Here is a 15,257-nt window from a genome sequence, read left to right on the forward strand (position 1 = left end):
AATTCTACAAAGAAGAGTCCAAGCCCCTTAGCCTGAGACCCCACAAAAGCTGACCCCTTCTCCCTTCTGCTCCTCTCCTCAACTCCCTTCTCACCCCTGCCAACCCAAACTCTTTCTGCCCCTTGAATCTGCCGTGCTTTCTCACATCTACCCACCTTTACTGGCTGTTCCCTCTGCCTTTCCCTGCCTGGGCAATTCCTATCCATCCTTCAAGATGCAACTCAAATGTCTCTTCCTCGGCAGCCCTGGCTTGGTGTGGGCCCCCAGAGTTCCCACGGCTTCTCCTTGCACGGCACTGTTCACACTTTGGGGTTGTAGGTTTCCACTTTTGCCTCCCTCATCAGACTGGGCACTCCCTGAGAGCAGGGTCTGGGTTAGAGTCCTCTCTGTGTCCTCAGAGACCAGCCCAGTGGGCACCAAGCAGGCACTGGCAGATCTCTGTTGAGTAAATGAGTGAATGGTTGGCTGCAGGGATGGGAGCATGCTGAGTGGGTAGATTGCTTAGGACCAAGAAGCAGAAGCCTGGGGAGTACAGGCCTGACCTTACAGCAGCATGGCTGAGGGTGAGACTCTCAGTCCATTAAGACTGAAGGGGGTACTGCCAGGCGTTCTGCCTCCCCCATTTGGCTAGATCCCAGCCAAGCCATCAGTAATCCCCAGGGACCAGAGGCTGGAGTGGGAAGCAGCAAGACTGGCAGGAGCTGCTCATTGGGCAGGGGGAGCTGGGAGGAGCATAAAGGCAGTTAACCCTCACTGAGCCATCCCAGCTCAGGCAAACAAGAGATCCTGTGCAGACCTGAAGTGGGAGAGGACTGAGGCTTGGGTCTGATGAAGAGCTTCAGCCCCGACCTTGCAGCCAGAAGAGAATGACAAAGCCACAGCCTCAGTTTCCCCATCTAGGAAGAGGGCTCCATGACCTCTGACCCTCTGCACCCTGGCTAGAAACCCCACAGGGTCCCTCCACTACGTTCCTTGCCTGAGCCTTGTAAGAGCTTTTCTTTCCCAACATCCAGACCCTCTGAGGTCCGGCCAGTGCACCCCCAAACCCAGTCCAAGTCCAAGCCACCTCCATGCTCCTCTCCCCATCCTGTCTCCCAAGCCCCCCAACCTCTCCCTTCAGAAAGCCCTTGGTCTCATCTGCCCCTTGGCCCACCTGGCCCCAGACCTCACTGATACTCACATTGGCCTGGTCTCCACCCGGGCCTCCTGGTCCCCACCCCTCTCTTCCAGTTCACCCTTGACAGTGCCACTGAGGTAGCTTTCTAAATCCCAAATCTGATTATGTCCCTCTGTGGCAATAAAATCTTCCTGGACTCCCTAGGGCCCTCAAGCCCAAGGGCCCTTTATTAGCCCAAGAAGCCTGGAGTTCAAAGTCCTGTATAATGTGGTTCCTGCCTTTCCTTCCAGTCTCCTCACTGCTCCAGGCACATGCCCAACTCCAACCCAGGACCTTTGCTTATGCTGTACCTACCCCATCCTCTCTGCCCCATCTGTTAGCTTGATCCTGGTCCTTATTGCTTAATTATTTCCAATCTATTTTATGTTAGGAAGCTTAGGAGGCCCCAGAGAGCAGAGCCATTATTGCCTATTTCTTTTCTGCATCTCCCCATAGGGTGTAGGATGGATTGTCCTGGGCTCATGGAGGTGATCACACATTCAGCCACCCCCGCCCTGCCTCAGTGGGCCACAGAGTCCCAGCTGTGTCTTTAACCACCAGGGGAAGGAAACAGCCACCCACACACACTCAGCTGAACACATACATATAGACACACACACATACACACACACACACTCATGCACATCATGATCACACACCCACACCAGGACACTTTTGCTAACACAGACACCCACGTGTACACACACACACATACACACAGTAGCACTAATATTCACGAACAAATATACACACAAACACGAACACACATGGAATCAAACAACATGCTCAATATTGAGCCAGTAGTTGCAGACACAGCACACTTTTTTGTTTGTTTGTTTTATGAGGGGGAGATAATTAGGTTTATTTATTTATTTATATTTGGAGGAGGTACTGGGGATTGAACCCAGGACCTCGTGCATGCTAAGCATGAGCTCTACCACTTGAGCTAGACCCTCCCCCCAACACAGTACACATATTAACATGCATGCCAATAAACAAATTCAAACACACACATACACGCCTACACACGTGCTCTCACATAAACTGTCACAGTCACAATGGGATGCTCAAACACCCTGACGGGCTGCTGCTTCTTCAACCACCAAGGATCTCAGAACTCTACATGCCCCTCCACACCCCACACACCCCCTTGAACCCTACACATGTACACACATACACCCTCATGTAGCCAGGCATAGACCAACACTGCCACTAACTCGGAGACTTGGAGACACATGTCACTTGTCTGTCACCTCAGCAGCCTTCAGACAGTGAAGGAGCACCTCCACAGAACCCCCCTCCACTCACCTGCACGTGCATCCCCCTGCACGTGGGCGCACACGAGGCTGGCACACAGGGGCCTCATTCCAACCAGCCCCATGGCTCTCTCTGGGACAGGGGCTTTGGGGACAAAGTCACCTAAATTGGCAGCTCTGAATCCCAATCCACATTCTGTGGAGGGCAGTTGCCCCAGGAATGCTCTCCTGCTCCAGCGACACTCTTACTCATAATTCATGTTGTCTCTTTCTCTCTCTCTCTATCACACACACACACACACACACCCCAGGGTCGTCTGGACATCATTCCTCTCCAGGGTCCTGAATCAATCTATCAGACTCCAGAGCTCCTTGGGAATCCCCACGCCCCCACCTCCCTCAAACCTCCCCTACCCTTAAAGGGATGGTTCGGGTTCATTACCAAACCCTCCCCTAGCCACCAGCCCCTTCTATGAGGCCCCAGCCCCAACACCCCCTAGGTTGATGCCAGGTACCCCACCCTGCACAGAGAAACCCCCATGCTACAGTCCAGCAACCTGGCCCCCTGGAGCAGGATCGATCCTCCCACGTGGCTCAGCTCCACACCAACCCCAGCTTCTGGGAGGGACTCCTAGGACACTGTCCATGGCACCTCTTGCAGCCACTCACCCGGACCCTAGCCCCTTGATAGTACTCACGGCTCAGCCGGTCGCGCTGCCGGGTACTGCTGGCTCCTGCAGAGGATGGAGTGGCCGCATGCCTGCCCCATCGCTCCTCATCGTCTGCCTCCCCAGCCAGACTAAAGTGGCACCTCGCCCTGTCCACCCTGCCCGGGGTTCCAGGCAGGGTGCCTGGCCCAGCAGGCACGGGGACCAAGAGCAGTGGCCCTGTCCCCGACTCAGTCTGGACTCAACACCCCAATCCAGTCCTGCTGCCCCACTGCTCCTGCTTCTCCCGCTGCCACTGCCTCTGCCGCTAGTCTCGCTCTGGGAGGAGGTTGGAGCAGGTCTGATAATGCAGAAGGGGGAGGGAGGAGGGAGGAGGAACAGAGAGGCCCTGACAGAGAGGGAGAGAGGGAGGGAGGGGTAGAGAGAGACTCTGGCTGGGAGAGAGGAAAAGACTCAGAGAGAGAGAGAGAGAGAGAGAGAGAGACTGAGAGGGAAAGAAACAGACGGAGACAGGAAAGGGGAGAGAAATACATGAAGGAGAGGAAAGAAGAATCAGAGCCTCATAGAGATCAAGATGGAAATACAAAGAGATCATAGAGGCATAGGGAAAAACACACACAGAGGAACAAAGATGGGGGGGAGCAGAGATGGAAATGGAGGGAGGGAGGGAGGGAGGGAGAGAGAGAGAGAAAGAGAGAGAGAGAGAGAGAGAGAGAGAGAGAGAGGGAAACTGATAGAGGAGGAGCCCAGAGAGAAGTGTGAGGATGAGGGATTTTTGAGAGATTTTCAGTGCTTATGGGCCAGAATGGGATCTGGACATGAGGGGAGGTGGACAGAACCCGGATCCCCTCATAGAGGCCCTCAGGGCAAGGGGACACTCCTGTGTCCTCCTCAACTATGGAAGGGCCAAGCCTCCAGGCAGAACTAGCTCCTTTGTGGTCCCTTCCTGGGTTTGTATCACATCCTAGGATGCATCCCCAGCATGGAGATGGGTACACAGGAGGCTTGGAGGGCTTTTGCTGATGGTTTTTGGACTCAAAGCCTTGTCACAGAGTCCACCTCTTGGTGGCTCTGCTGAGCTGGGACAATGTGGAAGCTGATGCTTGAGCATGGACTCCTACTAGGAGTTGTGGGACCCAGGCCACAGCATGCCCTCCATGGCTTCACTGTCCACAGGTTATAAGCCAGGGGGAAGATATGCAACACCTCTGCCCATCCCAGAGGGCAAACGGACTCCTGACTCCCGAGGAGGAAGCCTTAACCCAATGGAATAGAGGCATTTTAGACAATGGGACAGGTAGGGAGTTGTCTCAGCAGAGACAGAGGAGAAAAGGCTCCACACCTTGAGGCTGGAGATGGGGGTTCAAGTCCTGGCTCCACCGCTAACCTACTCACTCATTCATTCACAAACACCTACCACTGGCCAAGCTCATCAGACATGACTCAGGCTGTGCCTTGCCTTGGAGAAGCACCCAGGCAAGGGGTGGGGGGGACTTGCCATGTGACAGAGGAAAGTAAAGGGTCTGTGGTGCCCAGAGGGAGCCCCTGACCCAGTGAGGGGTTAGCAAGCATTTCCAGAAGAGAGGATATCAGCTGGATGTTTAAAGGCAAGGAAGGGACCCCAGGAAAAGGGGTATATTCCAGGCTAAAGGAGCTATATTTAACCCTCACCAGTAACCCCACCCCTCTGAGCTGTAGGAGTAACCCCTGCCGCAAACACCAAGCTCCAGGCAGAAAAGCCCACGAGGCTGAGTGGAAACCTGACCCTGCTAAAGGGCATGGGGGTGCACAGTGGTGGGGGGTGGGCAGGAATGACTGAGCTTGTGCAGGAGGCCTCTCCAGGCTGAGTGCTAGAGAAAGCATTGTCCGTGGCTTAGGAAGTGTTAGGAAAGAAAATGTGAGGGAGAATGCTTTCCACTGTGGCTACAGAAGGTAGAATTTTAGATCTCTGAAAGCTCTGGGCAAACTGTTTCCTCAGCCTGACCCATCCCTGGGACCTCACTGCTCCATGCCTGCAGGCTGGGAAGGCATTCTGTAGGCTCAGAAAGCCAAGGCCCTGGACCATGTCCAGTTGTGGCCTCTCACAGCACCCCTTCATTCCCTGAGGAGCCTGGCAATAAGAAGCTGAGTTAGAGGAGTTCAAAGGAGGGTGCCTCCTGGACGTGGAGGGGAGCAGGTGCACTGAGGCCTCACATAGCCCTCAGCATCTTTCTGCTCTCCAGCTCTGGAGATGATGGTGGAGGCCTCATCCTCAAAAATCTACTGGGATTACGCTCAAGCAAGTCAGGTGTGTGTGTCAGGGGTGTCTTCTTTACATCCCACTGCCACACCAGCCTCCCCAGTTGCCCTGGAAATAAGGATTCTGTAGGAATGAGGTGCAAGATCCAAGACTATGGGTACTCCAGAACTTAGAGCCAGGCAGGTGGAAGATCGAATCCCAGCTCTGCCATGTGCCCTGGGCAGTTATTTCACTTCTTGGAACTTCAGTTTTATTTTCTCATCTGAAAGACGGGGTAACAAATTCCAAGCTCAAAGCTGTGAGGTCTGGGGAATGTAAAGTTTCCAGTAAAGAGTGAGCTTCCGCCTCCCCTCCCCTAAAGAGGCTGAATTGATAGGGCGAGGGAGTAACAGTCTTGAATGCTGTGGTAGGGGTTCCTGCAGGACATTGCCAGGAGGCACCAAAAACGGAGAAGGCCTGAGACTGTCGAGGCCTCCTCTTCCCTCTTCCACCTCGAATTGGCCTGCAAAACCAGCCAGTGCAGGAACCCAAGGCCCTGTGGGATTACAGCGAAGCCCCGCCCCACCGCAGGCCCCGCCCCTGGTCACTCTCCAGGGTGCTGCTCCATGCGTGCCACGTTCACAGGCCCTGGCCTGCAGCCCCGCTACCGGTCAGCAGACACCGTTTGTTTTTGCTAGCTGGGGAGCTGGAGGGAGGCCGAAGGAAGCAGTATGTTCCTGGGAGGCGCGTGGCTGCCCAAGGCGATGGGAGGATGCGGCCTCAGGGATCTGGCCTCCACCCTGGGCCCACCACCTCGCGTGGACTGCAGGCTCCACAGGTTCTAGCATGCTGAGGGCAGCTTCTTCTGAGTCCTCCCCTGCCACTTCCTGCATGGCTCTATCCCTCCCAGCTTCCAGATGGCCCTTTGTCTCACTCACTGGTTCACCCTATCTTCGCTCCTTCAATAAGGGTGCTCCTCACTGGAGCACCAGACCCTCACTCCCCTCATTCTCCACCCCTCCACCCTCACGGACCATGGAGCCCTCCACCAACACACCTACTCCGAGTGCCCCCTGAGGGCCAGCCCTCTCTCTGGAGCTCCAGATATCCAGTACAGGCTGCCTCCTGAACACATCCTCTGGGAACATCCCATAGGCCCCTCACACTCAAATATTCAACACCCAATACATCTTTTGTTTCTACCAAAGCATCAGCAAACGTCTACTCTCCGTCTGAAAACTTAAAAGTTGCTTTGTTTCTTCCCTTTCACTTCCTGTGTCAAATTTGTCACGAAAGCCTGTCAATTCTCCCTCTATAATTCCTCAGATCTATCCACTCCCTCCTTGCCCTGAGCCCCAGCTTATTCCTCCTCCCTTGATCATTCTCCAGTCCCCACCCCAACTCAACTCCTCAATTCCCCCTCTACCCAGCACCTAGCACTGACTTCCTGAGACATCTAGCTGGTCATGTAACTCCTCTTTACGATCTTTGCATGGCTCCCCCGTGCCACTGGGATAAAGGCCAAACTTCTCAGCCTGGTGTTTGAGGTCTCTCATGATTGACCCTGACTGACCTCTCCATTCTCTGCTCGAGGTGGAGCAAGATCTAGCCCCTAAGCACATGCCAGTCCTTTCCTCCTCCTTGATTTGGTATAGCCTGTTTCCTTTCCTAGGCTAACTTCCCTCTCTTCCTTTTCTCTGCCCATCCCAAATCCTGGCCCAGCTTTCCTGGGCCAGTTCAGCCCACACCTGCCCCGACCCACAGGAGACAGTGTAGGCAGGAGGGGTTACTGGATTCTGGGTGGAGCAGGCCTGTCTGTCTCTCCACTCCCTGACTTGCCATCTGTCCCACCACCTCACTCCCTGCTCAAGTTTATCTCCTTTCTCCTACTGAATCACACCTTCCTCAAGTACACACCAAAGTCCTATTCACCTCAGCCCTAGGCCTTAGCCTTTGGGCAGCCTCACCAGGTACAAGTAAGAAATGTCAATGGAGGAAAGTAGGAAGAAGACACAGTTGAGTGTGGAAATGAGATGGTGCACTTCAGAGCTCAGTCCAGGGTCACTTTGGAGCAGCCCTCAACAAGAGGCTGCAAGAGGATGCTGGGACACAGGTGGTGCGGGGCGGGGGGGGGGGGTCTCACTGACCTGCTCTATGGGAATTCACCTCCCCTCCAGGGGAAGACTGAGGCTGTGGAGTGTGAAACAGTCCTCAGCTCTCCAGGGGAAGGCCAGTAATTGGCAGAACATGGATTTCATGGAGGGTTGGCCTGAAAACCCCTAGGTGATTCCCTCTGGCTGGGGGCCAGGATGTCCACATCTGGGTCTTGGCAACAAGAGCCCAGGAGGCGGGTGGCAGGTACGTGTGAGGGAACCATCTCACAGTGCTTCTCCACCTCCTCCTCGACCAGAAGCTGCTACCTATGGCTCTAAGGACAAAGGCTAGAAACCATGTCCCTGGCAAGGGCCTGGCATAGTTTCCTGCACTTCCACACCAAACACAGACCCCTATCACACCATAGGTGACAAAGCCTTTGCTGACAAAGGAACAAAAAGCCACCACAGCCTCCAGAATGGCTTCTTCACCATCTCAGGAAGTTGCCTTTGGGGATGCAGAATGGAGGGCTGAGGCATTGTGGGCCTGCCTCAGGCTCCAGGATCAGTCAGAGCTGCCCCCTGGGGTAAGGGGTGATCTCAGGTCGGGGCAGTGAGCTCCCCATTCCTGCTGGGCAGGGGGATGAAGGGGTGGAACAGATGGCAAGTTCAGGGAGAGGAGAGGCAGCCCCTCAGCTCAGAATCCTACCTTTCTGCCTATACTGCCCCATGGATTGGCAGGGAGGGTAGTGCTTAACTGGCCCAGGGAAGATGGGCAGATTTAGGGTGGGCAGAGAGCAGGAAGAGGGAATTCAGCTCAGGATGGGGCTGGGCCAGACACTTGGAAGTGCCTTCTGCCTGAGGTTGAGGTCATCTCCAGGGATATGAATCAGGTAGCACAAGATGCTAGAGTCAGTAGAGTCCTCCCTCGCTGTACAGATGGGGAAACAGGTGAGAGAAGGCAGAAACACACCCAGGTCACACAGTGAGTAGAGGGCAGGGCTTGGCCTAGGACCAAGGACTCCTGGTCACTGCCCCACTGGACTACCTCCTCCTCTTTGTAATCTTCCACCTCCCCTCTTCCTCCTCACATCCTCCAGCTGAACAGAGGGCTGGGAAGGAAGTCTGTGGCTACAGCCTACAACCCTGGGAAGGGATGCCAGGCTGAACGTGTAATTTCAGCAGGGATAGGTCAGAACAGAAGTAACCCTGTGGCTTCATACTCTGGGAAAGGTTTTACTCTCCGTAGGGCCCTGGCCCAGATCCCTCACCTCCACTACCCTCCAATCCAATACATCAGGATCCTCCTTGCCAGGAGGCCCTGAGCCACCCACTCAGCCCTAATCTACCTCTTCCCCCTCAACTCCCTGTACCTGAGGGAGGGGGGCCAGGAGGGGGTGTGACTCAGTGGGATAAAGGCAGCTGCTATATTTGAATGATTACATAAACCAGGAGGGAAGCAGCTACAACGTGACTCAATCAAGGTCGGGAGGAGAGAAGTTGAATCTGGGCCCAGGAGGCAGGGTCTCCTTCCATCCTGAGGCTCCAGCCTGCATTTAGACATGACCCTAACAGGACCTGGGGATTGCGAGCTAGTTTCTGCATCACAGGACTACAGGGGAGATTTTCGCTAGGGCTAACCATGCTAGGAGGGCTCTGTTCCCTCTCCATTGCCTTAGAAAAATGGCTTCTAGAAACCCTAAGGCCAGACCTAGACTAAGCCCCAGATCTTCCCCATGAACTCTCTCCAGAAGGAAAGACACAACTGAAAACACAGTTTGTCACTGATTTAGAAAAGAACGCCTGCTGGGGAGGGCACTGGCTGTGAAGCCTTGGCTCACCTGCACCAGCTTGGGAGGACCTGTGTTCCTGTCCCAGCTTCACCACTTACTAGTCTCCTGACATTGGCAAGTCTATGCCTCAGTTTCTTCATCGATAAGAAGAGAACAAAAAGCATCTTTTTCATAGGGATTGTTACGATTAAATGAAATGACACATGCAAAGCCTTAGCCCAGTAGGTGGCAGATGCTTCATAATGGCTTATCAGCATAAACTGTTACTGCCAACACTAAGGACTGGCTAGAGTCCTCCCAGGTGGCTGGATTCCAGGTAGGACTGATCCCTCCCCCTCAGTGATCGCTAACCTGGGTGGAAGGTGGGAGACCAGAAAAAAGAATGGAGGTCTGCGAGTTAGGAGTTTGAACAGACGTGCTGTGTGCCCCTGGGCAAACCCCTGCCCTCTCTGGCCCTCAGTCTATAAATGAGCCCTCCGGGTCCCCAGCTCTCAAGTTCATGTTTGAGAAAAGATTTTCCCTGCACTGGGATTAGTGACTTGTGGCACTGGAAGCTGTGGCACAAATAAGGCTGCTCAGGATTGGGGTAGTGGTGGTACAAGCTGGAGGCGGGTGTGGCAGCAAGCACTGGGCACCAACCAGCACAAGGCCCACCTCCTCTGGGCCTCTTGGCAGCTCCTCCTAGGGGGCACTGCCGCCTCCCCCAGGAAGACTGCCCACCTGGGCTGTGTTGCTATGACGCTGGTCTCCACGGTGCGAGGCACAGAGCCCTCCCCTCATCCAGGAGGAGGGAATGGAAATGACAGGAACTGAGGCTCAGGCCACACCTCTGGCCTGTGAGGTTCCTATCCTAACCCCTCAGGAGGGAGGGCAGGGAGGAAGGGCAGTTTCCACCTCAGACGGTCAAAAAGAGTGGCACAGAGAGGACTCAGAGTGACTGAGGTGGAGAGAGATACAGGAGTGCAGAGAAGTGGCAGAGAGGGGAAGGGTGGGGGGGAGATGCCAGAGGGGGAAGGGCGGGGTGGGGGGTGAGGAATGCACTGTAGTCATGGAGGGGGAAGTGCCTTTCAGGCTGACAAGGGGTGGGAGGCACCATCCAGCCCATCTCTTTGGTTTCAGTGTTTTGAGGTGGGTGGTGGTGGGAGGACAGAGTGGAGGAGGAGCAGGAGGGAGGGGGGCAATTTTCCTAGAGAGCTGTGTGCGGGGGTGTTCATACATGTGCCGTGTGTGTGTGTGTAAGTTCAGGCTGAGGTGTGCAGGCACGTGTGTACAGGGATGAGTGTGCATGTGGCACGTGTGCGCCTGTGCCACTGTGTCTCCAGGGTGATAAATACAGCAGTAGGAGCTGTAACCAGGGCAGAGAAAGTGTGGAAATTTCCACAAGCTGAAAGTAGCATGGGAGAGGGGACATGCTAGGGCTGAACCAGCTTGGGCTGAACTCTGTCCTGATAGCTCTTCCCAGGGCCAGCTGGATACAAGTGACCAGGGCACACACACATACCCCAAGTGCACACAGTACAGTAGGATGGAAGAGCAATCCGGAAGAACTTCCTGAAGGAGGCACCACATTAGAAGAGAGGTTGGGAGGGTCATGCCAACTGTACTTATGCGTATGTAAGAGACAGACAGATATTCCTTAGGATCAAGATCTGGGCACTTAGGTTACAGAGCTGGCTAAGGGAATTAGCAACTATTCCTTTTTGTGATGGGGGAAGACCCCAAGGAGTCCATTTGACTAGGATGGGTCATATTTAAGAGGCAGGGGACAGAGGCAAAGACCCCAACACCAGAAGCACGGGGGTCAGGCCCCAGAGGGCTCGGGGTGCACTAAGCTCCAACCACAACAGGCTGCTCACTACAGGGCCACAGCACCTTGTTTGTGCCATTCCCTCTCTTCAGGTGTCTCTGCCTCAACTCCACCTGCAGAAACACCGCTTGTCCTTCTAGGCTCACCTCCTCCAGGAAGTCTTCCTAATCAATCCCTCCACCAGAAGGGTTCCTCCCTTCCCACACTGCTCACAGATCTGCTCTGGCTCAGTGTTCAGCAAAGCCCCGCACACAGTAGGTGTTCATGAAATGCTTGCTGAATAAAAATATACTGGGCCTGAAAAGGACTCTGGTTACCATGACATCTCCCCAGATATATTTGGGGAGGAGGGACAGTGCTAGGTACTTCACACTTATTAGCTCATTTAATCCTCTCATTTGTAGGTACTATTAATATCTCTGAAATACCGAAGAGAACACAGAGGATTAGAGACCTCAAGAACTCAGTCAGAGCTACAGTTTGTAGACGGGAGTGTCGGCATCTGACCAGTTAGCATCCATTCCCGTACTTTTCCAAAACAACCAGCTGTGGGCAGGGGGCTTGGGAGCCACGAGAGCATGGGGCCAGAAGAGAAGGTCTCAGCTCCAGACCAGCCCTCCAATCCCCGGGCTCAGGGGGAAGTGGGGAGGAGGCAGGGCCCATCTTCCCCTCCCCTGTCGCACTGATTTTCTCTGGAGCCCAGGGGTCTCCTGAGGCCCAGAGGCCCTCAATGGCTGGGTGGCTGGTAAATGCTTTGCAGGGTGAGCAAGGTGAGCAAGAAGGAGGGGGAAGAGAGACAGACATTCCACCCCACCTCTCAACTCCCACTCCCATCCCTTACCCCCCGCCCCCCTTCCCTCCCTCTCTGCTCAGCCTCCTTTCTATCCACAATGCCTTCCCCCTTGGGCTCTGACTTCCCACAGCCTTCTCTCCCAAGGCTCCCTGTGGTCCCCATGCCATTAAGCCCAGACTTGGGTTGACCCTTGAAGCCCTGTCCTCCCTCCAAATTCCAACCTGCCCTCACCTCAGCCTGCACCCATCTGCAACTGGCAAGGCTTCCAGTCTTCAAGACCAACTCAGGGGAACCTCCTCCTTCAAGAAGTCCCCTCCCTCTTCAAGAACTGCTCTCTACCACTCATCAGGTCTGGCTCCAGGCTCCTCCCATATCCCCCAACCCAACCTCAAATAGTATGTGAACAAGCCACCCAGGGTCCCAAGAGGCCCCATTTCTAGTGATAAACACCAGCAGAGCCTCCTGCCCTATTCCACCCAACACTGTTATCACTGCCATAATTCTAAGGTCGAGGCACTGAAGGCTCCTGTCGGGATGTCATCCCTGATCCCAATGAAAAGCACTTTAAGCTATCATTAACTCCTGACAGTTCAGATCCCCTTCCCCAGGGGACAAATGGGGCCACTTATAAGAGGAGACGGCAGAGTTGGAGTCAGGAAGGGAGTGGTGGAAGGAGAAAGTGGGGCAGTGGAAATGAATCTCAACCCTGATTCAGGACAGCTATGTGACCTTGGGCAAATCACTTCCCTTCTCTGGGCCCAACTCTCTTCCTCTCCCAGGAGGAGACAGCACATAGAGTACACAGGCACTCATACACAATGGGTGCTGAGTTAAAGGTCTTCCCTCTGTCTTCTGGGCTTCTAGAGCCCCGGGAATCCAAAGCTCATCCTGCACTCTGCTGCCTTCCAGAATATAAGTAGCCTTGGGGTCAAAGGCAGGGCCAGGTTCTACCCTACACTTCAACAGAGTAAGGCCTGGGCCAGGATGGCCACAATGGGGCCCTCCAGCACCTGTTCTGGGATCAGCAATGTTGAGTTGTCTGTGGCTGCCCCCTGGTGGCCAAATGCAGTCACTGCATTCAGTCCCTGAGCTGAGGCAAGTGACATTTGGCAGCTTAATCAGGGAGCGCCTTCAGTCTCACCCACCCTCTCTCTGGGCCTCAGGGCTAGCTGGTTAGTCCAAGGTCAGATCCAGGGAAGAAATCCAGCCCCTGAGCACTTGGACAATGGTCTTGTCCTGGCTGCAGGTGGAACAGTCAACCTGGCCTGGAGTAGCCCACCTAGGGCGGGACAACAGTGGGAGACTCAAACGACTTAAGTCCTAGCCTGTGAAACCAGCCAGAGAACTCGTTCCAGTCTAGCATCTACCTCCCCTTCCTCAGAGACAGGAACAAGGAATCTGGAGTCCAGACCCTCAAGACCCCATCTGCATCCAGGCCTTCCCACTGAGCTGAATCACAAAGTCAGAAGTCATGTGACCTACCCCTCACCCCTTTTTGCCCAGCTACACTGGCTGAGGCTGAGGCTGGGAGGTCAGCCTATCTGTCCGCTGGGCCCCTGGAGAGAGGCTGGTAATGAGGCTCTAGGCAGAGGCGGGAACGTTGTGTCTGGCACCTTCCCAGGGAGTCCCAAATCCATCTCTGAACAGCTCATTATCCCCCCCACTCGCCAGGGCCTTGTCTTCTTGGAGCAAATGGCCAGGCAGTACACAGAGGGGGCAGTCCAAGGCCCACTTCTGGAGGGGTGTGCACAGGAGCCAAGGGTAACCTGAGGCCCTTCTTCCTAATTTAATTTAGTAAAGCTCCTGTAACTCTGTGATCTTGTGTCCTCAGAGGGGCTGATGACAGGCTACCCTGAGTCACTCACAGGCCACATACCCAGGCCCCGGTTCAGAATCAGACTGTAGCAGGGAGAGGGGCTCGGTCCAGCTGGGGTCCATCCTGGCCAGAGTTAGGACCAAACCCCAGCGTGGCTGCACAGTAATACAATGTGGATGGTGTGGAGCCAGGCCCGGGCTCTGCCTGTAGTGAGGGAGGGTGTCTGAACAGCTCAGGGCCTGGAGAGAGCAGGGCCAGGTCCCCAGCTTCAGGACACTAAGCACTCACCTCTGGGCCTCCTGACCTGCTGTCCCCACTTACCCTGGGACACCTGAAACCCCCAACCAATCACAGACTTCAGCACCAGAGGATAAAATATACAGATGTATTTATATTATCAAAAGGTCCCCAAAGTGGGGAAGGGGCACCAGGCAGCCTGGACCCTCCCAGTAAGCCCAGACAATAAGGTGGGATGAAGTCCCCCAAGTCCAGTTCTCAGTCCTGTAGAAACTTGCCCAAGAGCTCCCTCCCCCTACCAGCTAAGTGTTCCTTTAGCGCATCCACTTTTTGCTGCTCTGGAGTTTATGGCAAGGGGGTTGGCTCCCTTCCAGCGGGGGCCCCGGGGCCTTGAGCCTCTGAAAGGATGGCAATCCTGCAGAGTTCTGGCCTGATGCCCATCTCTCCAACCCCTCACACTCCGGGTGGGTGATCCTGTTGGGGAGCAGGCCAGGAGGACTGAGCACCTGGATGGAACAGGCAAGGGATTCCTCCTCTGACAGACCCTGCTGCCTGCCCGCCATGTCTCAGCCAGGGAACCCCGTGCTGCAGTCAGGATGTGGGGTGTGCGGCTTCCTCATGTGCCCCCTCTGGCTCACACCAGGCACGCAGGGCATGAGGGTGTCTGCAGGGAAAGGCTTCGTGGCGGCAGAGTCCCACCTGCACTCAGACGTTTCGGAGGAGCTGTGGGAAGGCACATAAGCCAAGAGTCCATAAGCACTTTGTGAAGGCTCACAAGGGCCAGGCAGAGTGGGGGTTCCCGTGAACTAGGTGAACCAAAGGGAGGCAGGCCTCCCACCAAGGATGGAAGACGGGACAGAGGGCACTCAGGAGAAGCAGAGGTGAGTCAGGTGGAAGGGGGGCTCCAGTCAGGTCCCCAGCCCCTGCCCACAGGGATGGCGAGCCACTCACAGAAACAGGGTCCGCAGAAAAGGCAGCCACACTCCGGCGCATCTCATTCTCACTGCCGCGCAGGGGAATCAGCGATATGCTGCCCAGCCGGACCTCAGGCGCCGCCCGGGACACGCGTGAGGGCTCCGAGGGCCACACGAGGCCGTTGTGCTGGGGAGCAGGGGAGAGGAGGGGCGCTAGGGCCTGGGCTCGGCTTCTGCTGGCCCAGGCACTCAGCTCCGGATCCACCCACCCTTCCCAAAAAATGCCTCCAGCAATGATCTGAGGTGACACCCTCAGCTTTGATCCCAGCTGATATGAGAAGCAGCTGTTAAGAAGAACATGACTGTATCCCTGGCAAAACCCAGCCAATTATGTTACTCAACAACTCTCATTTCCAGGTTCACAAACAAGCTGCTCTAAGAATGCAGCGGCCAGAAAACAGTTCTGGAGGAACATATATGCCTCCTTTCACCAGGAACCAGGGAAA

The 15,257-nt window shown here is 55.1% G+C and overlaps 2 protein-coding genes across 7 annotated transcripts in view; both read right to left on the minus strand.

The window, feature by feature from the left end:
* The window catches only part of PDE2A (phosphodiesterase 2A), an 89,827-nt gene extending 86,435 nt beyond the window's left edge, over nucleotides 1-3,392 (minus strand). Inside the window, exon 1 of the mRNA XM_064492669.1 lies at nucleotides 3,111-3,392. Coding sequence (XP_064348739.1) covers nucleotides 3,111-3,181 — 71 coding nt within the window. The 5' untranslated portion in view covers nucleotides 3,182-3,392. The remainder of the gene's footprint in view (nucleotides 1-3,110) is intronic.
* A 10,579-nt stretch (nucleotides 3,393-13,971) lies between these two features.
* Nucleotides 13,972-15,257, minus strand: part of ARAP1 (ArfGAP with RhoGAP domain, ankyrin repeat and PH domain 1) — a 61,825-nt gene continuing 60,539 nt past the window's right edge. For all 6 annotated transcript variants that reach the window (XM_031460273.2, XM_064492671.1, XM_064492672.1 and 3 more), the window contains 2 exons: nucleotides 14,789-14,938; nucleotides 13,972-14,560 (listed from right to left, as the gene is read on the minus strand). In XM_031460273.2, coding sequence (XP_031316133.2) covers nucleotides 14,543-14,560; nucleotides 14,789-14,938 — 168 coding nt within the window. In that variant the 3' untranslated portion in view covers nucleotides 13,972-14,542. The remainder of the gene's footprint in view (nucleotides 14,561-14,788; nucleotides 14,939-15,257) is intronic.

This window comes from Camelus dromedarius, chromosome 12 (assembly GCF_036321535.1).
Source record: "Camelus dromedarius isolate mCamDro1 chromosome 12, mCamDro1.pat, whole genome shotgun sequence".
NCBI classification, from domain to species: domain Eukaryota; kingdom Metazoa; phylum Chordata; class Mammalia; order Artiodactyla; family Camelidae; genus Camelus; species Camelus dromedarius.